At 41.8% G+C, this 27545-nt stretch overlaps 1 protein-coding gene across 2 annotated transcripts; it reads left to right on the forward strand.

Moving 5' to 3' along the window:
* The first annotated feature begins 64 nt into the window (after positions 1-64).
* nktr (natural killer cell triggering receptor) lies at positions 65-25078 on the forward strand. 2 transcript variants are annotated; one of them, XM_080752050.1, is made up of 17 exons: positions 65-188; positions 4135-4213; positions 5007-5081; positions 6673-6780; positions 7900-7944; positions 8992-9079; positions 10399-10428; positions 11639-11784; positions 13481-13703; positions 13915-14082; positions 15027-15114; positions 15751-15899; positions 16562-19291; positions 19537-19623; positions 20097-20156; positions 22493-22600; positions 23153-25078. In XM_080752050.1, the coding sequence occupies exons 2-17, from the start codon at positions 4156-4158 to the stop codon at positions 23211-23213; spliced, it is 4224 nt and encodes a 1407-aa protein (XP_080608176.1). In that variant the 5' UTR covers positions 65-188; positions 4135-4155; the 3' UTR covers positions 23214-25078. The 2 variants fall into 2 exon arrangements, with proteins under 2 accessions (XP_080608176.1, XP_080608177.1); XM_080752051.1 differs by lacking the exons at positions 65-188; positions 4135-4213; positions 5007-5081 and adding an exon at positions 8282-8307 and having other exon boundaries at positions 6727-6780.
* Positions 25079-27545: the final 2467 nt, after the last annotated feature.

Consider the following 27545-nt stretch of genomic DNA (forward strand, 5'->3'; position numbering starts at 1 on the left):
GCTTACATTTCGCTACTTTGGCGAGCTCCGACAGGCTAGTAGCGAGAGGTCACCAATTTCGGTGTAACACTCGTGTCCTCGTTTCTCATTCTCACCGCGTATATCACACCAGACAGTCCCTTCATGCTGCCACAGCGACCCGCGAGTGACCAGTAGCTATCTGCCGTGCTACTAGCTACTGTACACAGGTTGGTAAATACATTATCATCAAAAATCTGGCATTAGGGAACAGTGATTTTATCTCCCCTTTTAGTATGTCATTATTGTGGACACGTTCGCATCAATCGCATGCCTGCTAGCTCTCTCTCTCCCTACCATGTTGGAGGGAAGGATCGAGCTACGTGCTGCTAGTTATCTGCATTCTGCATGCATCTCTCTCTTGTAGTGTTGATGTGATGGAAAATGTGTGTAAAAACCGTCAAGTTAAATCTGTTACTGATAATCAACCCGTACACGCGCACCAGACCTTTTGATTCTACCAGTTCCTGTGGTGTGCGAGGTAAAGTTGCACGGATCGACGGATGCATTCGCCCTGGCTGCAGGGCTGGGCTAGCCGTGCTACAAGGGAATTCTAACCATTCTAAACCCATACTTGTTAATCGCTGCTGGCCTGGGGCTTTGGGGGGCTCAGGCCGTGTGGGTTTCATATCATCACATTAGTGATGATACAGTGTATGCATATTTTGATCTTCATCTGAGATACTTGGTATCATTGCATGGAATTTTAAGCCGAGCCCGAGCTACCAGTCTAAAAGAAACCGAAAGCATGATGGGTGGGTGACATTTCCCCTGAAAGTTGAAGGTGATTATTGTCGAACTAAAATAAGCAAGGAATACAGTTTAGCCGCAAATTGCAACACTAGATTTTTTTTTAAACTCGGATGAATCTAGGGTTGCAATACCTCCCATAGGCAGCCAATGCATCAACGGTTATTAGCTATCTGAATGTATTAAACGACGTCAAACTCACCAATATTGGGGCTGTATGGAAAGCTTGGAGTATCCTCTTTCTATCTGCAAAGTGTTTATTTCATAAAAATCCGCCGTAGACATGTTATGAGTTATATCTGTCAATAAATCCCAGAAGACCTGTCTTTTTTCTAAGTGTTGAACTTCGGAAGCGCTCGTCTTCCGTAACGCCATGTCCCGCTGCCTCCTGCATTAGGCTATGAATGTGACATTTAGAACCAGCTGGTACACAGGACTGCTGAGTGACTTCCCACGAGCGCTTCCAAACTCCAGCACTTAGAAAACATCACCTGAACTGAATTTATTGATAGAAAGTAGCTCATAAGTCATAACATGTCTATGTTGGGTTTTTATGAAACAAACACTTTGCAGATAGAATGAGGATACTCCAAGCTTTCCATACAGCCCCAATGTTGGTGAGTTTGACGTCATCTAATACAATCAGATAGCAAAAAAAAAAAAAAAACTGTTTTGATGCATTGGCTGCCTATGGGAGGTATTGCAACCCTAGATTCATCCGATTTAAAAAAAATCTAGTGTTGCAATTTGCAGCTAGTTTCCACTCTGGCAATGCCTTGCCCATGGCATCCAGCTTAGTTAGGACAGTTAATACAGCCCCAGATGCTTAGTTATTATGCCACAGCACTGACGCGTGATTACGGATCCAACTGGGAAAGATGGATGGAAACGGCATAGAGCGCTCGTTTTCACAGTTATTGTCCACGACATTGCAAGCGGCGCGAAGGCCAGCGGACCTTGGTCCTGCTCTTCGCCCCCGAGCGCCGCAGGCGCGAGTGGCCGCGAAGAGCGGGCCAGGAGTTACGAAGCCGTGGTGAATGCAATCGTTATATTTATGCCCAGGCCGTAAGGCCTGGGCAAGCGCACGATAAACGCCATGATAATTGGGTTTTGGTGCACCTCGCGCGGTCCAAGTGACTACAACGGAGCGCTCCCTACGTCCGGTCCAGCCAATCACAAGCTTCAAAAATGAGTCCGGGGCGTGGTTATCCATCTTTCCCAGTTGGACCTGTAATCACGCAGCACTGACAGCATGTAACCCAATGTGAAGAAGAATTTGTGCCTCAGACAAGATTTGACTTGAATAACTGATTTTGATGTTATATTTATATGAACACGTTTTCCTGTGGTCCCCCCGGCCTATAACCCTCCTAGGACCCCTAGGGGTTTCTGGACCCCACGATGAGAACCACTGATGTAACCCATGGTGGAAAATAGATTTAAATCTCATGCAATTCTGTCATTGTATACATTATTAAGTACGTTTATAGGCGCCTGTAGTAGATACCTGACCTGACTCAACACCAAGTCAAAATAAGATGGCATTGTGCAGTGCATTGGTGCTATTTTTGTCACTGGTCTTTAATTACAGGCTCCCGCCTGAATATCAAACAGAAAACCCTAGCCTGACTTGATTATCTTTCAAAATACCTGCAACTATTAGAAGACTAATAGATACTAAACTAACGCCTAAAGGGAGTTACAAAGTGTGGCTGAGCAGTAAAATAGGTCATTCTCAGGTTACAAAAAAAAGTGATGGACTGATATACACTTGTGAAACACATGTCTTTCTGCTAACTCCAGATTCTAGACCCTCTAAACTATTTGCCTTACAGCCTTTCAGGTATTCTCTCTCAACAATGACTGTTGCTGTTCTTGTTCATTGCTCCATAGGATCGGTTTGGTATGTAGGCTAATGGAGAGGAGAGTCAACAAGACTGGTCTTCTCTTGATTACTTTAGCAGACTAGTCTTGTTGTATTATAGCAGAATAAGCAAATAGTCCTAGTCTAGACCACACGTTGCTTTGTCATTTTATTGCGACCGTAGGTCGCATTTACTACCAAAACCTCCACAGGCTGTCTGTGAGTGAGTGAGTCAGTGAGTCCGTCACACGTCACACTTTTTCCCTGCTTATATCTCCGCACCCGATCCATGCCAGATTTTACACACACACTCCTTGCCTGCCAAACTACAACCTCCAAGGACCCCCGGAGCCCCAGGGACCCCCAGGTCCCTGGGGGACCCCCAGATGTAAAAAAATGACCAAATGTGCAAAAATGACCACCCCAACGGGGCTGCTCACGGGGAATTCCCGGGGACCACCGACTCCTGGTGCTCCAGAACGGATGCAAAAGTGGTGGCGCCCCCAGTGGAGGACCCCCTGCCACTGCAGCGCACATAAAATGCCGTAACTCGGGCTAGGAGCGTCCGGGAGAGCCGGGGCCGGTACCTATTCGTCCGCCAAGGCAACGCGGAGACCCCACCCCTCATTTCTCACATGGCCCTATTCTAGCGCCACCTTCAGGCCGATTTTTAAAACACATTTTTGGACACTGCTCCTACAGTTTTTGCCCTAAAATCACGAATATCACTACACAGCATGTCTACACTCATGTCATCAACATGGACCAGGAAGATTTTGGAAAAACACATTTTTGCCCTATTTGTGGAGATAAGCCACCTACGGTCGCTTATCTCCCGATTAGGGAGTCTTACTGGTTGTAGGGCTCAAAAGATATATGTTGTCAGCTGTCTGAGGAGGACTGTTGTTAAGTCCACTCCCTGCATTGTGGAAATAACCAGTTCCCCTATAATGATAGAATCTGTCACATGTAAACCTCACACTAGGGCCAGCTGCAGAACAATATGTACTAGTACTAGTGCATCTTCGGTTTCACAGGGTTTCCTAGTTTAGCAGGACCTTGACACCTCCGTTTAAATCCTAAGCGTTCTCATCTGTCCGTCCCCAGTTTTGCCACATCGTAAACACGTCCACTAGTAGTGTGGGACGGAGGGGAGGGTCTCTAGTGACATTTATCAGCTGGCATCTGTCTCTGATAGTTCAGAGGGACAATGGTAAGAGAGGGAAAATATGCATGGAGGAAGTTGTGCTGTGACTGGATTTGCATGCTGGTACTTTTCCCCATAGGCTTGACTGGGCTCTCCCACTCTTTCTCTCCCTCCCCTCCTTCCTGTTCTAGTCTGTCTCTACAGTCTACTTCAGCCCACTTCTCTTCCCACTATACTTTTCCTTGTACTTGTCATCACTCTGAGAAGATGAACTAACCGTTTTGCTGCACATCGCTGGACTAAGGGAAGACTGCCTTGAATCTTTATACCACTTTTTGCTCATTCTACTTTTCAGGTCATCCAGACCTGGTTCACAATGGGAGTTAAAGACCGCCCTCAGTGCTACTTTGATGTGGAGCTCAATAGAGAACCAGGTAAGCGATGCCTAATTGTACACATACAATAGTTTTTTGTTTGTTTTTTTCCACAGAAATTGTGAGAATTGAATTTGTAGGACTTTAATAGATATTATTTAATGAAGATGTTTAAATTGATAGTTATGTAGTTAGATATTGTGACTTAACACTTAAAGCTCAAAGAAAGTGTTATACAAGGACTAGTGACATGGCGAGCCTGAGTTCAATTGTGTGATAAAGAAGAATACAAAATTAAGTGAAAAAACCTGGCTATCAATTGTGTGTTGTTTGCTTTTACGAGAGGGGTCTGATATTGTCTATTTATCTAAGAAGGGAACATGTAGTTCATATTTCTTCTGGCCTAAAATGAAAACCAGAACTACTTTGGTGGCTGTTATGTCTGAAAGAATTAAATTTGTTTGGGCACAGTGGGATACAATGAACCTACCCTCCCTCCAACTCCCTTAAGCATTGTTTATTATTCACCACTGCCCATGCCAGTGCTTCTATATCTCTTTTTCACCACAGAATCCCTCTAATTAAGTGTTAGAAAAAACAACAGGAAGTTAATATAATAATGTTGTTGTCTGAATAACTAATAAACAAGGTACTGTAGTTGTATCCATGGCCCATTTAAAATTCATCCTAGTTTTACCATTATCAAATCAATGTTTTTCAAATGTATAGTATTGTACCAATCAGCAAGACATCTTCATGCTTCCTTCCAACCATCTCTATTTCTCTTTACAAGTAATCTGTTTACACTATCCTTCCTATGGTAACCATTTTTTTTCCACATTTCTTTTTACAGTTGGGCGTATAGTCTTTCAACTTTACTCAGATATTTGTCCCAAGACAAGTAAAAACTTCCTCTGTTTGTGTACTGGTGAGTAGAACTCCAACTGAGGTGTTCACATCTCAAAACACTGCCAATGTCTTTGTTTAATAATGACTGGATCAATGCATTTCTTATACGCTATTTTATACTTCGTTAAATGACAATAATAGCCAATTTACAGGCTCACAACTCTGCAACATGTTGTCATGAGCTTTGTAGATATGCTAGTTGCACTATTTTTGATAAATATCATTGTTGGATATTTAAAAAAGCTATCCTGTAGCTTCCAGAGGATAGGAGCATGAGAGAAGGCAGGCAGAAGTTAGTGGATGGATGGAGAGCCCTGGTCCCCCTCTCTAGTCTAGATGATAGATATAGATACCTTTATTATCCCAAGGGAAGAAATCAGTCGCCCAGAGGCAGCACAGCAGTAAAAGGATTATGTACAAGTTACAGAAAAGTATGAAAAGAATAAAAAAGAACAGAGTACAGTAAAGAGCAAGGCACATCAAAGAAAGGGAACAACGAATACATACATAAAGTGTCAAAAAACTTTCAATGCTCAACGTGAGACAGCCAACTTGAAGAAAAAAAAACACAACTATCAATACAATACTGTGCCCAAACAAAAGTGTCCATAACAGTCAATGCTAGTCAGTGCTACAAGATGCAGTAGTTCATGCTGCTGTCCAAAACAGGATGTTCTGAGTAGTGGAGATGGACTAACTGGAGATGGCCATACATCTCTGGAGAGAAGGCAGATCAATTCACCCTCTCATTTTTCAACCCCACCTGGTGGATGTGAACATGAGGCTGTCAAGGGCAGATTTGGGAAACGGCTGACTGGCTGTTCCCTCTCTCTGTGCACACATAAGTTAACACACACACACACACACACACCTACAATGACACACCATTACTGTGGTCACTTTGCTCTGGCCCAGTGAAAGCGTGTCAGTTTTAGGGGGCACTCGGCGTGGGCCAAAGGAAACCGAACCCTTGTAACTCTGCTGTGGCCAGCAATGTAAAATCCCAGTACATTAGCAACCTAAGCTTGGCTGTTGCACAGTCAGTCCTCTGTGTACACAGAAGGCACTCCAAAGTCTGTCTCATGAAAACGCCTCCTTTTTGATTCAAAGTGAAACACCTTGGGGCACTCCAACGTCTGTCTCATGAAAACGCCTCCTTTTTGATTCAAAGTGAAACACCTTGGGGCGTCAGGGTAGCTTTGGTCCAATATCCTGGCCCCACACACACTCGACCAGCAGGGAAAGATCCCCTCCTTCTTTAATGAACGACAGTCCTCTCCTCCTCTGCAGACTTAACAAGAGGATGCCTGAACAGGGTCGTCTGGTTTATTAAAAACCCTTCCAACCCACCTGTGGTTTCATTGCATTGTTTAGAATAAACCGTTTGTGGCGACGTGGCAACATGCAGGAGCAGGAGTTCTATAAGACCTGCAGGCTCTTTACTGGTGCTACTTGTACACACTCAAACACCTACAAATGCTGGCCTGTTGTGTATTTCAACGGTTCTAAGCCTTTTCTGGATCAGGGCCCACTTGAAAAAATTGAGAATGGGGTATATTTCATGTGGGTTATTCTGTGCTGTACTACTAGTAACTCCCTTCTCTTTGCAGGTGAGAAAGGAACTGGCAAAGCCACAGGGAAAAAGCTCTGCTTTAAAGGCTCCACGTTTCATAGAGTTGTAAAGAACTTCATGATCCAGGGAGGGGACTTCACTGAAGGTTAACCTGCATTTTAAAATAATGACCATCTAATAACGGTCATTTAATCCCGAACTCTTGACTGGTTTCATGAGAACAATATAATAAATGTGACAAGTCACCAAGGTGACTTGAGTTGGGACTGACTGACCATACTTAAAGGTGTATTCAGTGATAATGAAAGTGGCCCGGGGTCATCTTGTTCCTTACTGGCCTTACAGCGTGGAAATGTTTAGTTTTTTATAGATTTTTTACACCATTATAATGTTCTCGTTTTGATCATTAGACCCAATCACTGAATATCGGTAGGCCTACGTCTCCAGCTTCAGGATATGTATGATACTGATTTACTACGAGACTGTGGCATTTTATGAGTTCAGTAGTTTACAATCTAGGCATTTAGCAGACATTCTTAATTCAGAGCGACTGTGGTTCTCAAAACTTTTATTTTGACCATCATAACTAAACATCATAACATAACTACGGCCATACTCTACCCTGATTGGTCGAGGACTGGCTGGCTACCTCTGAAACCCAAATCTAGCTATGCTCGCAACACGGGCCATGGTGGAAGTCCTTATATGGTCAGCACACATTCTAGTGAGGAGAATGAATGGAAAATGTACCAATTATATTTTTATTTGAATAAATACAATCACTGAATATACCTTTAAAGTACAGTTTCTGTTTTGTGAAATTGTATTTTTTATTAAAAAAAATTGCTCATCCCATTGCTGTCAGGCAGAAACATTGTATCTCTGTATTTCATCGTTTTATGTTTTTCTATAACTTAATGTCCTATTTTATACTCTGATCAACAGTACAAGCTCACAGCGTGACATGTTGTTGTGAGTTTGTAGAAGGCTAATTTAGCCGTTCTGGAAATGTGTGAAACAATATAATGACATGACCAAATTAGAGACACCAGGTTGAAATTACTTCAATCGGTCTGTGGGTTTGATAAATATTTAAGCAAAGAAAAATGTATTTACAAGAGATTGTGACTAAATAATTGGATCAATTGGAACACATTTTTTCCATTTCCTGAAAATAAATGGATTTGGACATACAAGGTTTACACCTAACAGCAACAATATAAGACGTAGACGTAACGATACAAAATAATCCTGCTCTCTGCAGGGAATGGAAGAGGAGGGGAATCCATATATGGGGGCTACTTTGAAGGTAAGCGGGAGTGTTTGTGTGATACTGTATGTGATGAGCAGCAAGGATTGTTAATTCTTAAACCTATACCTTACATTATCCGTGAACCTCCACCATAGCTAATTTTGCATGAGCGTACAGTTGCATGTGTCTGTAGTTTTAAAGCATGGGTTTCCTCCTGCAAATATGCCTAATATACCCATTGCTGACTTTTCCCTTTTCCATTGTCTTGTTCTGCCTTATAGTCCTGCCAAAATAATGGGTTTTTTATACAAATCAGCATGGAGGGTAGGCGTTCTCTTTATTGAAAGCTCCAATCTTCCTGCCTAAAATTTTCAACGTATTCTTTTATTTATAGAGTGTGGTCTTTTGCAAAATGAGAAGGTAAGAGATGTGCACAGTTCAGTAACACAATGTCATCATGTGGTTAAAATGTTAGCCCTGGTGTACAGTAGATGGATGTCTTCATTCATAGAGCTCTCTGATGACTTTGAGACGCCAAAATCCTTTGGCTCCTTGTTTTACTGAATACTTTAACTGTATGGTGTCATAGGCATGTTCACGTTGATTGTTCTGACATGTAATTACAGGCCTTCTTGTACCGTTGTAAATTGTGGGATAGCGGTTTCTCTGACCGCTGTCAAGATTCCATTAAGGTATCCAATGGAAATAAGCTACTGCTAAGCACTGTATATCCTTACTGTGTTGTTCCCGGTCATTTAAAAAAGCATAATGAGTGTGATTGGCTCTCCACCGAGTGCTTTTGTTTTGAATTACCACATCAAATCAGCTCAGGCCTGTAATTTAGGTGGTGTAATGAATATTGTTCATTGCATTCAATATAAATATTTGAAATTTATTTATGAATTTTCTTCATATCCACGTGTGTATGGTTGGTTGTCTAATTTGGTTTTCCAAAATTGTTAACATGGTGGGTGGGCAGATGGGTGAGGCAGTGGCAAGGCTTACTTAAAACCTTTTCTCTCACAGCCTCTCACCACATTATCCCTTATCATTCTTCAACGGCCACATCCTGAGACACCCCCCCTCTGTCTCTCCTCCCAACAGACGAGAACTTCATTCTCAAACACGACAGAGCATTCCTGTTGTCGATGGCCAACCGCGGGAAGGACACCAACGGTTCACAGTTCTTTATGTGAGTATCATTCACTAAACTGGACATTTGACCAGTATAGGTCACTGTGCGCATTATTGGTTTCCTTTTGTGCATGTGAGCCAGTCCTTTTTTAAACTTTTGTTTTATGTTGTACATTTTGTCCTTTTTTTTGTTCTCCTCCCCTCAACTATTTTGATTCCTCAGAGTAGAATTTGACATTCTGTGTGAAATGTCAACAACCCCTCTCTGTGTGCAGTTAAGAGTTCAAAGTGCAGAGAAACATGGATTCATTATTTTTGTCTACAAATGTGTTACATTCTTTCTCTTGCCGTTTTTTGTGTAACATTTGCAGAAACTCTAGCATCCTGCCCTTCCAAGGTAATGTGTCTCTCCAAGGCTGTGTTTCCTCTCTCTCTCCTGACTATCTGTATCTTTAAGTAGTCTTGTGTTAACACATTTTTTAGTACAAGGCTGGGCAATATGACTTCAAATCAATATCACTATTATTTCAAGCTAATATTAAATATTAAATGTAAAAAAAGAATACCATTAACCCTGTATTATACGTTGTTGTACAATGGTACAATTTAGTCGATTATGCATTATAAATCTATACCGTATATATATATATATTTGCATTTATTGTTTTCGTGTAGATTTGTTGATATACACCAAAAATATAAAAAAAATATATATATATTAAAAAACCTTGCTTCTGGGTTGTTGGGTTATAAATTCATTATCTATTCTAAATACCATTTTTGATATATTTTCGGTTAATTGCCCAGCCCGACATAATAGGTTGGACACTTTTGGATATATAAATGATATTATTCACCAATGTTTACAGCTGTCACATCTAATTCAACCACACTTTCCAGGCCTCCCATATCAGTACAACAGGATCAGCATAACTAAACTACATCACCAAAAATGTGGTGATGGATCTACTGTAGCTGCTAGGTACTCGGACTGCACACGTTGCAGAATCCGATATTGAGTAGATCATTTCCAGTATCCATTGTTCAGTGTGTATTTATTAATTTACTCTGATTTACACACAGGGATTCGCTGCTCTCTGCTCTGTCCAATTATCCTTCCACAAAACAGTAAAATTACACATTTTGTTTAGTTTTTTTGTTGTATCAATCATGGACAATAAGGCCATGAATTATGTCCCTTTAGGGAAATGTTTATCCAGTAAAGCTAAACTCCATGGTAGTAACAATGAGTTAAATTATCTTGCTTTACTCACCCCCTATCTTTTTCCTTTTTTTTAATATATATATATATGACCCAATCACTGCCCTCGGTTGACCCCAACTGGCTGAATTAATGACCGGCTATTCTTCAAACAGCACCACGAAGATGGCGCCTCATCTAGATGGGTAAATGACCTTGATCAGGGATGAAAACGTAATTAATGAATCAGTAATTAATGGTTAATGAGGACATGTTACCAATTTATTCACTTTCACAGAAGTGACACAGAACTTTTTTTTTATTTTTTATGTTTCCTAACTGCATTCTTATAATTTGTGAGCTTGTAGGTTTAAGTGGGGACAGCCCATAAGTCTGAAACCTCATTAGTCCTACATCTCATTAGTCTGAATTTAGTTAGGGTTAGGTTTAGGCATAGTTTTACCGAGGTTAAGGTTTGGGTTAGGTTTAGGCATAGTTTTACTGAGGTTGGGTTTAGGTTTAGGCATAGCATTTTTCACCAGGTTAACATCACCAGATTCTGACTAATGGGAACAATGAGATGTCGGACCAATGCCATGGCAGACACAGGGATCTTTTGGGTCTTGGGCTTAAACGTTTGGTAACCACTGCTCTATCCCAGTGAGTCTCAACCTGTGGGTCGGGACCCCCAGGGGGTCCCCAAATTATTTTGGGGGTCCCCAGATGATGAACTTAATGTGAAACATTGTTTTCTCACTCAACAGTAAACAAACCAACATAAAAGTTTAAAGGAGTAGTTCACCACTTTTCAACCTGTCTTCATATAATAGGTCCTCACTAATGTTCATGATAAAACATCAAAAAGAAATTCTACTCGGTCCAAGTCTCCTTGGAGAGCTGTGGGAAGTTCAGAATCCATCGTCTTGTGACATCATTTTCCAAAAAAAAAATTAATCAATATTTTGGAAAAATATATTTAGATTTTTATTATCGCGAGAACAATGGCTTCCACTTTAAAATTGCAACTTTTCAGGAATAGAAAGCCTGCAGTTTCTTTAAGATGGATTGGCAATCGATGATGTCACAAGACTATGGGTTTATGACCTGCCCACAGCCCTCCTTTGAGGAAAAAAAAAAAAAAAAAAAGAGAAAAGCTATTTTTGAGTGAGGACCAATTATATGAACATAGGTTGAAAAGTGGTGGAGTGCCCCTTTAAGTGTATCTCCAAAGTGACAATTTAAGGACTTTTTAATACATCTAAAATAACAAATTAGACATTGGCCAAACTGTCAAACATTAGATGCCGAAATTGTGAAAATAATATAATAATATATTTTCACAATAGAACCGTGTTATACAAAATGCAATGCCTCAACTCTATAGTGCTCGAAAACCACTGCTCTTTCCCACTGCAGAGTCCATGTGGTCTTTGGACTGGTCATCTCCGGGTTCGAGGTGATAAAGAAGATCGAGGGCCTGAAGGCCGACTCTTCTAGCAGGCCTTACGCCGACGTGAGAGTGGTCGACTGTGGACAACTGATCACCAAGTCTGCTAAGGATGGTAGGCTCTACTAGGCTGTCATCCGTAAATAATCTTGAAATCTTCATTGATAGATTGACTGAATACTTTATTTATCAGTTTGCAATTTGTACTGAGGTTTACAATGATTGTTTAAAGCAATTTAAAGTCTTCAACAGGAGGTTATCAGAGTTACTACAGGGGGGGGGGCACCAAATCTTTGTGGTTTTATTTTTACATTAAACACTTGAACCCTAGCATCACTTTTCAGAGGGGAACAGTAGCCGAAAACAGCAGCTGCGAGGCGTTGTGACTTGTGAGCTCGTAGATCGACTATTTTTGGCAAAGAGGTTTGGTCTAGAGGGGAAAAAATAGTATTGAGGCTTTAACTGGTTTCATTTGATGTAGTGGGGGTCCCTGTTTCATCTCTCTCTCACCTAAGGGGTCCTTGGCCTGAAAAACATTGAAGACCCCTGGTTTGAAGGATAACACAAAAATCCTGGGACGTTGGACAAATGGGATTTTTCCAATCTTAACTAGTGTAGCCCAGCCTGAAGGGAACCACAGCTCTGTTGAAGACTTTTTCTGGTATGGTACGTGTGTGTGTGTGTGTGTGTGTGTGTGTGTGTGTGTGTGTGTGTGTGTGTGTGTGTGTGTGTGTGTGTGTGTGTGTGTGTGTGTGTGTGTGTGTGTGTGTGTGTGTGTGTGTGTGTGTGTGTGTGTGTGTGTGTGTGTGTGTGTTGCCTATCAACCTAACTAGGTCATTTTTTGTGTTGATTCCGTAAGAGGACGGCATTTATCTGCTGACATTGCGCCTGGCATTAGAACAGGGCACGTAACTCGATCTGCTATTTAACAAGGGTCACTGATGCTATCTCTGTGTGGAGCTGAGCTGGCTACTGCCTTTCCAACTCTTAACAGAACCGCTTTTCATTGCCTCTAATGTGGCAGGACGAAGCCTCTCTTGTGGTGCCATGTAATCCCACCCTGAGAATGACTCCCAAGCGTTTGAACTTTTCATCACCTTTTAGGTGTGCTTATAGGTCACAAAGACACACAGCATGACTGTATTATTGGCAGTTTTAAAGCAGCACGATGTAACGTTTTAACAACTATATAGCATATTATGTCCCACAAAATTGTTTAAGCAATAATCATCCTTCTGTATAGACTCAGGGGGTCCCTGCTAGGGGCTTGGCTGTACTACTAATTTACTATGTATAGGGTAGACAATGAGTTTCATCCTGGCATTTCCCACGTCACCAAGTTAGATCTGCCATTCAAAGCGAAGACTGGCCAATCGTAGCGAGTCTAAACCGAATATGCTTGCAGAGACTCTTGGGTAATGAAGTTAAAGAGGCTGCCATGTTATTTGTGTCCAAACTGGCCACTGATGCAATGCTCCAAACGGGGTCAGCTCATTGTTCCGCCGGTCCGTTGTTCCGAGTAGGAACTCACCAGCGTCGGCAGGTTAGTTACTCACCCCCGTCACGGTTACTGAGGTTAGGGTTAGGTTTAGGCATAGTTTTACTGAGGTTAAGGTTAGGTTTAGTTCGTCGGCATACCGGCCCGTCTGCATATTGACGCGGACCCGCTCCAAACAACATAGTGCTGCTTTAACTCTGCAACGTTTCCCTGAATCAAACTTCAAAGCCAAGAGCTTTGACGTTTTTAAAGAAAAAGTCAACCTTACTGAATAGTTGTGTGAGCTGACATGCATGCTGTTGTTTTACTTCAGTACTCGAAGGCAAGAGGAAAAGAACTCCCCATTCAGCAGAGTCATCCGTCGACTCCCACAAGAGGTCCTCTCAATCCTCCTCTTCCACCGAGTCCGAAAGCCAATCGGAGGAAAAGCACCAACATCGCAAGCATAAGAAGCATGGCAAGAGCAAGCGGAGCAGAAAGAAAAGGAGAGTGTCGAAGAGGGAGAAGCACAATGACGACGCACCTTCTGTTCAAAGGTGATTTGATCATTGTTGATGGTTGTCAAACCGTAACGGAATTGTTCAATTGCACTGCAATATTAGAGCCTGTCCGATGCCTTCTAGAATCTAGACAGTGGCACTGGTTACCAATGTTATCAACGATATTTTGTAAAAAATAAAATAGAATAAATTTGAGGTCATTTCGGTTATAAGCAAACTAATTACCAAAACAAATGTTCTCCCACAGTCCCGTGAAGCGAGAGATGGCAGAGGAAGAGTGTGAAGAAGATGGAGAGAAGGAGCAAGGTGTGAAGAGAGGGAAGCCTGTTGTTCGGCCAGAAGAGATCCCTCCCGTGCCAGAGAACCGCTTCCTACTGAGACGAGACATGCCAGCTCAGGAAGAGAAGCCAGAGACGTGAGTTCTTTTTTCTTTTAGATGTAATAAAGATCCCCATTAGAGACACATGAATGAGTGCCTAGACCAGGGGTTTTCAAAGTGGGTGATGGGGCACTTTGGGGTGCCGCGACGGCTGTCCAGGCTGCGAGATAATTTGATAATATTTGGGATTTATTTGGACACTTGAAAAAATATTTAGTATCATTTTAAACTTGGAGTACAAAGTTATTTTCAATCAGTTCTAACCAAAATGGCTATTATCTCAATGTTTTCCTCGCAACATAATCACTAAATTATCGTTACTGTCGGGCAGAAACCTTGTATCTCCAAGTTGCAAATGTGTACGTCTTTTGGTAAAGCAAAGCCCTGCTTCATCATACAAATGTACCATTAAGTAGTAAGTAATTTGGTTATAGACCTGCTTTTATTTACGCCTAGTACATGTAAGGTATGAGTGGTTGTGGTTCTCAAACTACTGTAAATGCACAATATGGAGGTTAATAATTACAACGCTAAACTGGAGATGGGAGTTTGTCTAATAATCACACAACTCAGAATTCCACTTACTGTATACAATTCCAGTATACCATGGCCATTTACCAACGATTAAAATATAACCGTATTCATATGTTGGGCCAGTACGGTTGAAATATATGTCGCCTTACTACTCCAGCAAGGGGAGAATAGTACTGGTAATAGTACAAACTGAGCCGAAATTCATGAACACAGGTTTTATTTTCCCCAAATGGTTGAACTTTGTATTGGAATCCATGTATTTTATGACTTGTTTCTAAGTTAATGTTACTGTAGGTCAAATAATACAGTAAAACAGTTTCACTATGCATGACAAGACTGCAGTGTGCAGTTATCTGTAAATACATTTACAGCTTCTGGCAATCAGAATTGAGTATTCTCCGTGGCCATCACATAACCCCATTAAAAGTTCAACTTGATCTTTTCAGAGCCAATCAAGAAGAATCATCTCTTCCAAGTGACATGAAACCAGCAGTCACTAAATCTGGACGGAAGATGAAAGGCAGGGGAACAATGGTATGGTCTCCAAACTGCAATCAAAGACTGTTGATTACATTTTTGCACGTTCAGCTTAACCACTTGAACCCTAGCATCTCTATACTCTGGCCATGTCATGGCGAACGTTCTACAAAAACTGCCTAAAATAGAACATTTGGCAAAAATAGCAGCTCTACAAACTCGTTTGTAGATTGCAATTATACATTTTTTACAGCTAATTTTGATTTAGTTTAGTCGTAGTCGTTTGAATAAAATGACATTTAGTTTTAGTCATGTTTTGGTCATCTGAAAATGACTACAGTTGATTTTGTAGGCAAACATTTTAGTTCGTATTTTAGTTTTAGTCATCATAGCTTAGTTTTTATTTAGTTTTCATGCATGAAAAAAGGTAGTCGGCCAAAAAGTTTCGTCATAGTTTTTGTCTACACAGCAATTTTCACCATGTTCTCCTGCCTTAGGTACATGTACCTGCCACTTAACTTGCATTGTGAAATTCTATCCCATAATCACACAACCCCTTAGGAAAAACAAGGCAGTCTGCAAATTATCGCAACCTTGATTACCTTTTGTGGTGCGTGAGATAATGGTCTGACAATTTGTGTTAAACATTTTAATCTGTTTTGTTTGTTTCTCTCTCTCTCTCTCTTTCTGCAGAGATACCACACTCCCACGAGGTCTAAATCCCGCTCTGCCTCGGCGGAGGAGCGGGGGAGCAGTGAGACCCCGCCGCACTGGAAGGAGGAGATGAAGAGAACCCAGGTTTATCAGCCTCCCAGCCTGGAGCGATGGAGCAAAGGAGACAAGTAAGTATGACATGTTGAACTAGGAAGATGTCATTGGAAAATTGCAAGTGTGGTTGCCGTGACGTGAATTGCGCAATTACATTTTGTAATATCTCATCTTTTTCTACTGCCAAGTAGCTGTCATTTATAATTTGACTGGACTTTTTTATTTGATTTTGCAATGTTAATGTGTCTTTTTGTGTTATTTTCTCTTTTTATATTGATATTGTTTTTTTGTTTGTTTTTTTGAGCCGTGGTCACACCGTCTCCTATACGTGGCTGTGTGTGTATGCGTGCGTGTCTGTCTGTCTGTCTGTCTGTATGTAGCCTCACACTCAAATTCACACATACACACGCACGCACACACACACACGCAGCCTCCACCGCTCAGTTCACACAAGTGTTATATTTCTTCTTTTTTTTGCATGTCTGTTTTGTATTTGCTATGTTCAGGAAGTCTAGGCGCTCATTCATGTGTCTCTAATGGGGATCTTTTAATACAGAAACAATAACAGAAACAATGATTTCCTGTGCATTCACATATTCACAAATCTTTTTTCAATTTAACTTGGCAAAATTGTAAATGTTAATGGTTTCATGTGAAAGATGACGATGACAAAGTGATTCAGTATTTAAACGTTCTATAGTAGTTTGTTAGTTTGACTTCTTATTGTTTTTGACAGATTGAATGACCGCTCTTCAAGCCGATGGGACGACGGAAGTGACTCTGCGTGGTCCCAGTCACCGGAACACTCTTCAGACCACAGCTCTGAGAGGTCCAGTCCGCAGCGCCCTCCCAAAAAAGAGAAGAAAAAAGCCAAACGCAAGAAGAAGGCAAAAAAACGCAAGCGCAGCAAGAAGAGCACAAAGGACAAACACCCTGAGCCTCACCTGTCGGAGGGTGAAAGATCAGTCTCTTCCAGGAAGAGGTCAAAGACCAGAAGATCCCGCTCTCTATCTCATTCAACCTCTAGTCATCGACACTCAACCGCCAGCAGGAGACGGCGGTCCTCGCTGTCCTCGAGAGAGTCGCGGTCCTATTCCAGGTCCTACACCGCCAGCCGATCCAGATCTCATAGGAGGTCCAGGTCCTACTCAAGATCCAGGAGTCCTTACCGTTCTAGAAGTCGGTCTGTGTCTAGGTCCAGGTCCAGATCTCAGACCTATTCTCCTTCACGGTCTAGGTCCAGGACAAGATCTAGGTACAGATCCAGGTCTTTGTCACGATCCAGGCGGAGGAATCTGTCCAGATCCCCAAGAAGCAGAAAGGCAAGCAAGCCAAAGCCTCAGGCCCCGGTCCAAGTAACAGACAAAAGCACACCTGTCTCGAGACTCCCTACTGTTCCCGTACCAGAAAGTGTCCCTGTGATGCCACTGAGTGACAGTCCTCCACCATCGCGCTGGAAACCAGGCCAGAAGCCCTGGAAGTCGACCTACGTCCATATTCCAGAAATAAAGGCAAAGCCGGCCTCAGCCGCCTTGACATCCACTAGTCAAGCAGGTATTGGTTCTACTGACAACATGAAGACTTTGGTCACATCCGCTGGCCTCTCAGGGGACTCCCAAGCTGGATATGGTGACCCCAACAAGACCCACAGGCCCACCAGGAGGTCACAGAGCAGGTCCTCCAGGAGCCGTTCGTACAGTCGCTCCAGGAGTAGAAGTGCCTCCAGGTCCAGGTCCCCTCGCCTATATGATAGTAGGTCATCCTCCTACAGCCGCTCAGGCTCTGAAAAGAGGCACAATAAAGGCAGTGCTAAAAAGACGCCATTGGACAAGCAGTGGAAAAAATACTACAGCTCTCTGAGAAGGATAAAAAACTTGGATAAGTACATTTCAATTCCCGCTGGTCAAGATCCCCACTTGGAGTCAGAGGATGGCACAAACAGCGACCATAGTTCTAGTCTGAATCGTTCCAAGGGAGGTGGCTCATTGGGGCAGTTGAAAGAGCAGGCCAGCCCTCAGGTTCAGGGGGCAAAACATCATGACCCGTTGCCTTTAGAAGAGTTGAAGACAGAATGGGACAGCGATAAAGCTAGTCAAGTGAGCAGTACCAATAGCCTGTCAAGAAAACAGAAAACTGCAGCTCAAATTAGTGAACCTTGTGATAAGAGATTTTCTGCCCATGTGGGGTGGGATTCTGAAAGTGACGGTGAGAAGGTGCCAAGCAAGGCAGCAGCCATCTCTGAAAAAGAGGAGGGGGAGGCTAGCTCAGAGTCTGAACATGAGACTAGCAGAAAGACTGCAGCATCAGACAGAGTTCATGCTCCTAGGAATGCCACTGCCCTTAGCCAATCAGAGAAGAGTCCTGAGAAGGTCACAGAGGCAGAGAGACATAAGAGCAAGAAAAAAGCCAAACGGAAGCATAAACACAAGAGGAGAGGGGAGTCAAAATCTGGGTCTCATCGTCGCACCAAAGACAAGGCGAAGAGATCTAAACATCAGAAATTAAAAGAAACCTTTCACTGGCAGCCACCTTTAGAGTTTGGAGAGGAAGAAGATGAAGATGAATCCCAAAAAGAGAAACGTCTCGAACTGAAGCTTTTAAAAGGGACAGACAGCCATGCTGGAATCACCAAAGAAAGGCAGAACCGATCCCCTGTTGATGATGGCCCAGATAAAAATGGCTCAAGTTATACTCCTCCCAACCAGAGCAGTTCAGTACAGACCGAATCTCACAAAAGAGAAAACCCAAAACCAGCTGATTCAGAAAGGCAGTCATCTAACAGAAATAGTGTGAACAGTCCTAGCCTGCCCATTGTTCGCGATCAGGCGGAGTCCTATGACGATATGGATATATGCACCCCAGAACATGACACTGAGACGATCGTTGACCCTAGTGTTACTGACAATCCTTTCAACAAACACTCCGAACTCAACCTAAAAACTACCTCTATCTCTCCAAGTAAGATGAGCAAGGATGGTGATTCTGTCTGTCAGACGCAGAACAAAGAACTGCAATCTGTACCACTTGCCGCCTCAGTGACAGCAGCCGTTGGACAGCAAGATGAAGCAGGCCTGGGCAAAGCCGCCATCGACATGAAATGGAGGCCTCTGAAGGGAACGTTGGCTTTCCCATCGGTGAGTCTGCCGCCGATCACCATAAAGAGCGCTAGACTCGCAGAGAACCAGACCGCTAAGTCCCAGAGTGTCAGAATGGAGATCAAGAGCAAAAGCCGCGTCCGACCAGGATCCCTGTTCGACGAGGTCCGTAAGACGGCGCGGCTCAACCAGAGGCCTAGGAACCAGGACAGCTCCAGTGAGGAGAGGTCCCCCACGGCGTCGGGGACCAGGGGCGAGTCCCGAACGCGCTCCACGAGGAAGTCCCGCTCCGTGTCCAGCCACCGGTCCCGGTCCAGAGGGCGGTCCCGATCTTACAGCAAGTCCAGGAGTAGTTCCAGCTACTCTTCCAGGTTAGAGTTTGGAATCATCATCGTTTTTTTCTTTTGTTCCATACATTCCACAGAGTGTCAGCCACTATGATCTTCCTAAATGCGTACTGTGTGGAATGTATGATATGGATCATGTTATTTCATGTAGTAAGGCTATTTAAATTTTGACAGATTAGGAACTTTATTTTTTGAATTTGTGTCACAAAAACATTTTTAGTTTAATTCTGAGAATAGCAGTTTGTGAGGTTTTTATTTTTATTTTTTAGGAGTCGAAGCAGAAGTCGTGGTAGAAGACGTGGCAGGGGAAGGACGCGCTCTCGCAGCAGCACGTACCGCAGCTACAGGAGTCACAGGTACAACCTGAAACCCTTTTTTCCCATGGATGGATATCTATTGATCCCACAGGAGAAATCCATTCTTTTCATTCATCCATTAATTGAACGTGCTGTCAGTGTGACAGAACAATGCCCTTGGAGCTGGCTCATAGTGTCAGTGTCGTGTTCACAGATGCTGTAAGCAGGAAAGGTGTTTGAAATCACAGGAGATCAGAGATCAGAGAACGCTCTGTTACAGGACGGTCCAATCTTAACGATCAACATCCATATCGTATACACACACACACTCCTAAGTCTCGCCTGTCCTTTGGGGCAGTGTGTTCCCCCCTTTTTAGTTGTTTTTTGGGGAATTGTAGCACACCATCCAAAGCAGTGATCCTCTCTGCTATCCTCCTAACTGGATCATGAATGCTTTAATGTAACTTTGTATGATATTGTGTTACGATGTCCAGAAATGCAGGGCTGAACTGTAATGATTTCGTTCCCAACAGTCGGACGTACAGCCGAAGCCATTCCAGAGGTCACTCCTATGGTCGACGAAGGAGATCCAGGTCTGTAAAACTCCTTTTTATTTGTGCATTTTATATACAGCGATGGTTTACATTGACACCCTTAATCTGACGTCAATTTACTTACAAGAATAACCACATTGAAATCTGTGTCATGGACTATTACCTACATTTATGATGTTAAGAAATGGAGCAATCACACAATGACTTAACCACTGTTTGTTGCAATATTAGTCTGTTTTTAAAGTTCTGTAAGGACATGTACCTCCATGACTTAAGTAAGCCTCTCAGAGATTTTGCAAGGTGCAATACAGTACCTCCCTAGCAAACATGACAATTTAGTTTCTATTTATAACCAAAAAGGTAGAACCTCCTGCACATGCAGGTGTGAAGAAAAACATCTTGGTCTGTCTAAAAAAAGAACTGTCTGCAACGCTGTTGCTCCCAAAACAAAAGGTTTGTCTGACGCACTCATGATTAAATTGTCCTATTACTGAAACAGAAATAAGTTTTGTTTTGGGGCATTTCTTTCTTTTCTTTAAGTCTATTTATATCCGCCATTTTTCATCATATCCAACCTCATAACTTCTTAAGACTCAGCATTCCATCCAAAATGCAGGAAGGTTTCTCTATGTGGAGGTAGTCTGAAAGTAGACTGAGATATGAGATAAATACTTCTTACAGGTATGTCATGAGGTGAATTTTGTATTTAACTCTCAAATACCTGGAACGCGCCCGAGTCGCGTTAGATTTTAACCACTTTAACCATGATTTTATGCTTTAACTATTGAAAAATAGCAGATCGCGCTGTGAGCTTGTAGATCTGCTATTTTTGAAAAATCGTGAAAATGTGTGCAAGTCTTTGAACATCTTTGACCCGAGCTTTGACCCGACTTCTAAATCCTTCTTCTAAATCATGTTGTTCTCAAACCTTTTCATGTCAAGGACCCCCGAAATTACATGTATTTGGCCGCGGACCCCCATCTCAAAATATGTTGTTCCAGGGACCCCCAGAAGCAAATATTTGAGTTACAAATATTCGCTTTTAAATAGATATATTCAAATACTTGCAAAAAAAAAATCTTGATTTTTCAAAAATAGCAGCATATCTGCTATTTTTCAGTAGTTAAATCAGTCAATAATCCTAGGCCTAAATGGGTTAATCAGAGCTGATATCCCCCCGCCCCCCCCACCACCCCCCCGCGCAGCAGGAGTAGTCTGTTTTGGGGGATTGAGAAAACTGTTTGATTGATTGAAGACTTTATTAGAAGTTTGCATAGCAAAAGGGACAGTTTCATGACGGTACAGTTCACTGGTACAAGGTCAACTAAAAGGAGATCCTAGGAAAGCACTTGGCTTATTTACACAGGAAACCATTGAAGTATCTCATATAACATTGAATGACAGACGGATAGAACACAGTACTATGCAGTAGATATTGTAAAAGAAAAAGTAAATAAAAATAGAATAAACAGTGCAAAAAATATATACAGTAGGTAAATACAAAGAAGGGTCAGGGGAGGCTGGGCTAGGTTTGTTATTGCCAGTTGCGAACTCATCTAAAGAACTCATAAAGACTTGTTTCTCCATAGCATTCACTTCACGTTCGCACAATGAGGTACCGGTATGTTACTTTACTTGAGATTCCAAACGGGTTGCATCCTGTGATTTTGAATTATAACTAGTGTGTGTGTGTGTGGTGGGAGAGAGGGACTTGGGGGAGAGAGAGAGAGAGAAACGGAACACTCTAGCCCTGTTCAAGTAGGCTAAAGACACAAATCAAAATGCACACTTTTTGCCCGGTCGGACAACCCGGTAGCAAACCTCGCCCGGGGGGGGGAGGTTCGTACACTCTTGGCGATTGGCGTTTTGGCCTGTTATGGTCTTCCTCAGAATCCAAATGTGTTGATTCTGAGGAAGGGCAACAGGCTGAAACATCAATCAAATAAATCACTGCATATGGAGCCAGATTGTGTGACTTTTCCCCCCCTACTTTTTAAGTTATATTGTATTAACATCTGGGGGTGGAACGCTATTTTAATGCCACACGTGCGCACAAATATTCCTTGTAGTTTATGTTTGATTTAAAGTATTTTAGTTGGCACACTGCATTGGATGGCTTATGGGAACAGTCTTGCGTGTGCGGGCACGTGCTGCTTTCTGATGAATAACTATGTTTTATTCACTAAAACGTTATGATTGTAACTTTAAACAAGTCATTAGATAAATCATTGATGCATCTTAATGATACAAATGTACCAATGTTCCATGGCTGCTTGTATTAAAACTAGGTTAAAAAAATGTAAATTAAAAAGCTATTTTGGTAATATTTCCCCTGAATAACAGTAGCCTTGTCATCCGGCTGTATGGTAATGCAGGTCGAAGTCCTATGGCAGCTACTCCAGTCGGAGTTGTAGCCGGAGTGTGAGCAGAAGACGAGGGCGCAGGCGGAGTGACAGCTACAGGAGCTCAGAGCGCCGCTCCAGGTAAGACGTAGTGCTCCCTGGTGAAGCTTTGCAGACATCGCGCAGGTGGCAGGTCTCACCTCTTCTTTTTTCCCTTCACTCTTCTCACCGTGATGGGCCAGAGTCACATAGCATGTTTTATCCTTAAAGCTACCACAATGTTGCATTTAAGAGTTCTCAATTTCATCACAAGCCCGACAGGACCCGACACGCTTGGACCGGGTTCAGGCAGACAATTTATGTTAATTGGTCAGGTCGGGTGTTGCGAAAAAAGGGAGTGTTTTTCCTTTAGTCTGTATACAAATACAAGTGCAAGCACTGAATGAAAGTTTAAAATAGACAAATAAGGTCTAACACTACAAATAAATATGCCAATCAGCATTATAAGCAGCTCACAACAATGAGTATACTGTTTGTAGCATGCATCCATCAAAAATCTATTTCCCGATTTTGTTTTAATTTCTGTCCTGCAACCGGTTTCAAGGCTCTGCTTCATGTTTACCAGCTTCTCCCATATATATTTTCTTTTTTTAAATGTCCTAAATGTGATGTGATTCTAACCCTGTTCTGTAGGTCCTACCGTTCCTCCAGTGGCAGCACCTCCAGACATAGTGGAAGCAGCAGGTACAGCTGAAGCCACACTTTAGCAACAGCTGTCACGTGGACTTCAACAGAGAAGACAACACAAGCACAAGGTCTGGCCACTGCGTCGACCACATGAACAAGGAGCGTGATGCTGCTGTCGGGCAGAAACCTCGTATGTCCAAGACGCATACTGTACCTTTCAGGAACCTGTGTTCATTGGATCCAATGTACAGTAGTTGTTGTTAAAGGACAACTTTGTTTTTTTTACAACAAGTGTCCATAGTTTAGATTGTAATTAGATAATTAAATGTTTTCAGTTACTGCTTTCTATCGTTTTAGCAATTTTAATGATTTTGATTTCAGTGGGTGGGGGCATGTTTACAAGTGGCTATATGGCTTTTTAGACACAATAAGCCCATTCCCAAGATGCACCGCAATCTTCCATGGGCAGATGTGACTTATGGGGTCTAGTAGGGCTAGTGTTACTGTTAACACTTTGGCTGCGAGTTCCCCCTTAAGACGTCTTACCTGGTTACCAGGTAAACAGGTTCCCCTGCCGCGGCTGGTGAGCAAAACGACTCCATATCCCATCATGCATAGCAGCCGCGCGTTGCTATTCACTCCATTTCCTCACAGACCCATTCATCTGGGATCCATTCACAGCCCTGTTTCTCCTCCAACGTCTCTCTCCTATGCTAATTTTTTCTTCTCCATGCTAAAGACCACATGTGCGGCCATCATGCACGGCACCGTTCGTGCGCACAATGGACACGCACGCGCACCGGTAAGTTACATGGATTTAATAATGGCATCCAATGTGTTAATAGTAAAGAAATCGCGGACTTATTGTGTCTAAAAAGACATATTTAGCTCCCACTGAAATCAAAATCGCTAAAATGGATAAAACGATAGAAAGCAGTAAATAAAAAAAACATGTAACACTCATCTTTTCTTTTCTCTAATTACAATCTAAAATATGAACCCTTGTTGTAAAAAAAACAAAGTTGTCCTTTAATACTTTTCATCGGTTAGACGTGGGGTCTAACAACCGAGACAAACGTTCACTTTAAAACAGTTCATCTTGTGGGTCGAACGGCCATTTTTGCTACTTTTGTGTGATGCTGTAGTATGACAACATACTGTAGGGCATTAAATTCCGAGTAAAAAAAAAAAAAAAAAACTAAAACGTAATGAGGAGATACGAGGTTACTGCCCGACCACAACGATGAGTCACAGCTTCAAACAAAGACCAAAGAACGCATACCATCTTTTACCTTGAAAACTGGATAGTTTTGTTGATCGATACCGTCATGCTGCAGACTATAAATTAGGCTGAAGATACAATTTTGGAACATGCTTTCCTTGTCGGTAGTTCTTGTCGGTAACATGGCCACTCCTGAAACGTATTAAGAATGTAAATATTCTGAGAGTTGTAACAACACATTTCTATCGTAAATTTATACTTCTTGGAGGGCAGAGGTAATAAGCTATAACGTTAATTATGTTGATATATACAGTATATTAAACTGTTTGTTTTACTTCCATTTTGTACAATGATAATGTATCCTATCCAATAGTATCTAAGTTCATTCTGTTACAAGTTTTGTTTTTAAGAAGTTGATCAATGATCACCTATGGGGTCTGCATGTGGTTCTGATGTGTAGCATGTCAACACAGTATATGACAAGGATGTTGCCTTAAGCTGCCTTAAAAGGTAAGGCAGAGGATTTGAGGAAATGAATCAACTTTTGTAAGTGAAAATACCTTGTTTTATTTTGCAGCTGAGTGATTGTTTAAACTTTAAAGTGAAAACATATCGTTTCTATTCCAATCATTTTGTCATGAATGTAACAAATAAGGTTGACATCTATAATCTTGATTACACTGAAACTGTTGCATTGTTTATTGACTGAATAAATGCCATCACAAGTTAACACCATTTCTCTCCATATTTTCTCAATGGGAATCAAAAATTGTAGACTAGTGGCAAAACATACTTGATTGTCATGTGCAAAAATATTATATGGGTAATAATAAGGGAACATCAATGGCGCCATCTAGCATGTTCTACGGAACTGCATGAACCTGCACTGACAATAAATTAACAAACTTATATTTTTCCCATATCTGTTATTCATGGTGTGTTGCATAATACAGATCCTCTCAAAAGATGTGCATATTGTGTAGAAAAGCAGCAGATGCCATAGCACCCCAAATCATCACTGACTGCGGAAACTTCACACTGATTTCAAGCAACTCGGACTTCAGAAGGTTGGCATTTTTGTTTTATAAATCCTTGTTTTCAGTGATCTTTTTTAGCAGAATTTAGATTTTCATGAACTGTATGCCATCAAAATTCAAACAAAGGTTTTGAATATTTTATTGCATGCGCAATGTATCTAGAATATCTGAAAGTCATTGTTTTTTAATTATATTACAGAAGAACCTTTACACAATATTTTAATTTTTTTAGAGGGATCTGTAGTACATGAGGACCGATACGAACTTGCTAATAAGACTGCTGTATGATAAGCTGCTGTGTGGGCATCAAAAATAATCAAAGGCTCACCTGATTGAAAGTGACTTACTTTTCCTGATAAGAAGTAGCATAATTATGTATCACTAATTACACTCCCCAAAGCACTTCACTAGAACAAGGGAATGGGGAGACAAATGTAATACATTATTTATTAACCATGCTTAGAACTAGTCTAATTGAAAATTGGGTTCCCTTCCCACCATGTGGCAACATTTGCATACCGTTAAAGGCTATGCTGGTAATTGAGCACCACCTCCCCGCCCAATGTTTCTCCATGGAATTATAGAGTGCTGCGCATTGTGTATTCAACTAAATACTTGGCCTTTTTTATTTAACTTAACAGTGCCCACCAGGGCAGGAATTTCAGGGAGGCCATGAAGGCCATGGCCGTCCTTGCCCCTCAGTTTGGCCTTGTGCCCCTTCAAAAAATGTCATGACCTGAGGCCACAGTGGCCTTAATGCCCCAGCTGACTGTACCACTTTCTCCTCTTAATACCCGCTCAAGGACCCCTGAACTTTGAGAACCACTGGCCACTGGTGCCAGTACGCCCAGAAACTCCATTGCAGAGAACCATACCAAAACATGTCTTCCAAGGCAATCTGAACAGTTTAAGAGCTGCGTTTCTCAAATGCCCTTTGACATTAACACTCTAATAAAGAACCCAGGTTTTTAAAGCAAATGAATAATGTGGATGATGTCAATATGACAATTCTTCTCTAATTGCCTTTAGTGCTTTGAAAAGTTCAAAGCTATCACTTTGGAAAAATTTGAGGTAAGGAAGTAATAAAAGGTTCAGAGATGGCCATGGAAATAATAACAATAATACACTTGACTTTTAAAGCATCTTTTCAAAATGGATTATAAATTGCACACCTTCCCTCTCAGCTTTCCTACTTTCCTACTATAAAATAAAGTTCAAAGGGATGACTAACCACTCTCCCTCTTTAAAAACAGCATGTGCATCAACACAGCATGTGTTCTCCATCATGTCTACTGGACTAATATACATTTAGTATTTTATTCATGGTAATATTATTGACCACTCCTTTTGTAAGTCCGTAGCAAAAATATATTTTTGGGTTGATGACCCATAACCAATGCAGTAAGTTTGATTTGTGCAGGGCTGAGATTTCACTGCAGATAGTCTACATTTCAAAATCATCCTAACCCTTAAATTCAATTATTTCTTTCAATGGACTAAACCTTGTTTTATTTGATGGCCTTCCTGCCCTAGCATTTGGCCTTTGTGCCCTCCCAAACAACAAAGGCCAATTGGCCTTGCCCCTAAAACGACGAAATTCTAGGCATGGTGCCCACTGCCCCAACTCAATCCGAAACTGCATCTATGACTATTCTACACAAATGTAATAGTATAAAGTCTAGAGTTTCTTTACCACAATTATCATCATGGGATAGTACGGTATGCCTTTGCTATATGTATAAAGGTTAATACAAGATTGTATTACATGGGGAACCAACATGATTCTAGTGCATGTAGGAAACAGAAAAAAGGATATTTAGTGCAATGGGTCGAGGTACCCTCAGGGTTCCAGGGTAGGTAGGGTTACAAATGGACCCTTACAGTTTTGTAACTCTGAGTTATGGGGGTTCAAACATTTTTGAACCAGTGAAAACTGTAGAGGTAGCAGAACTTGACAAATTGACATGCCGGCAACTAGCACACATTTCTGCTGGACTATTAGACTTCAGAATATGTAATCAATGGTTTCAAACAACACACTTTTATTATGTATTAATTGTAAGGTTTAAAAGGGCCTCTGAGAACACCCTTACCATGAATAATAACAATGTGTTCAGTTTTGTGTTTGGTCCCAGGTCTT

This window comes from Nannobrachium achirus (genome assembly GCF_963921795.1).
Source record: "Nannobrachium achirus genome assembly, chromosome: 21".
NCBI lineage: Eukaryota > Metazoa > Chordata > Actinopteri > Myctophiformes > Myctophidae > Nannobrachium > Nannobrachium achirus.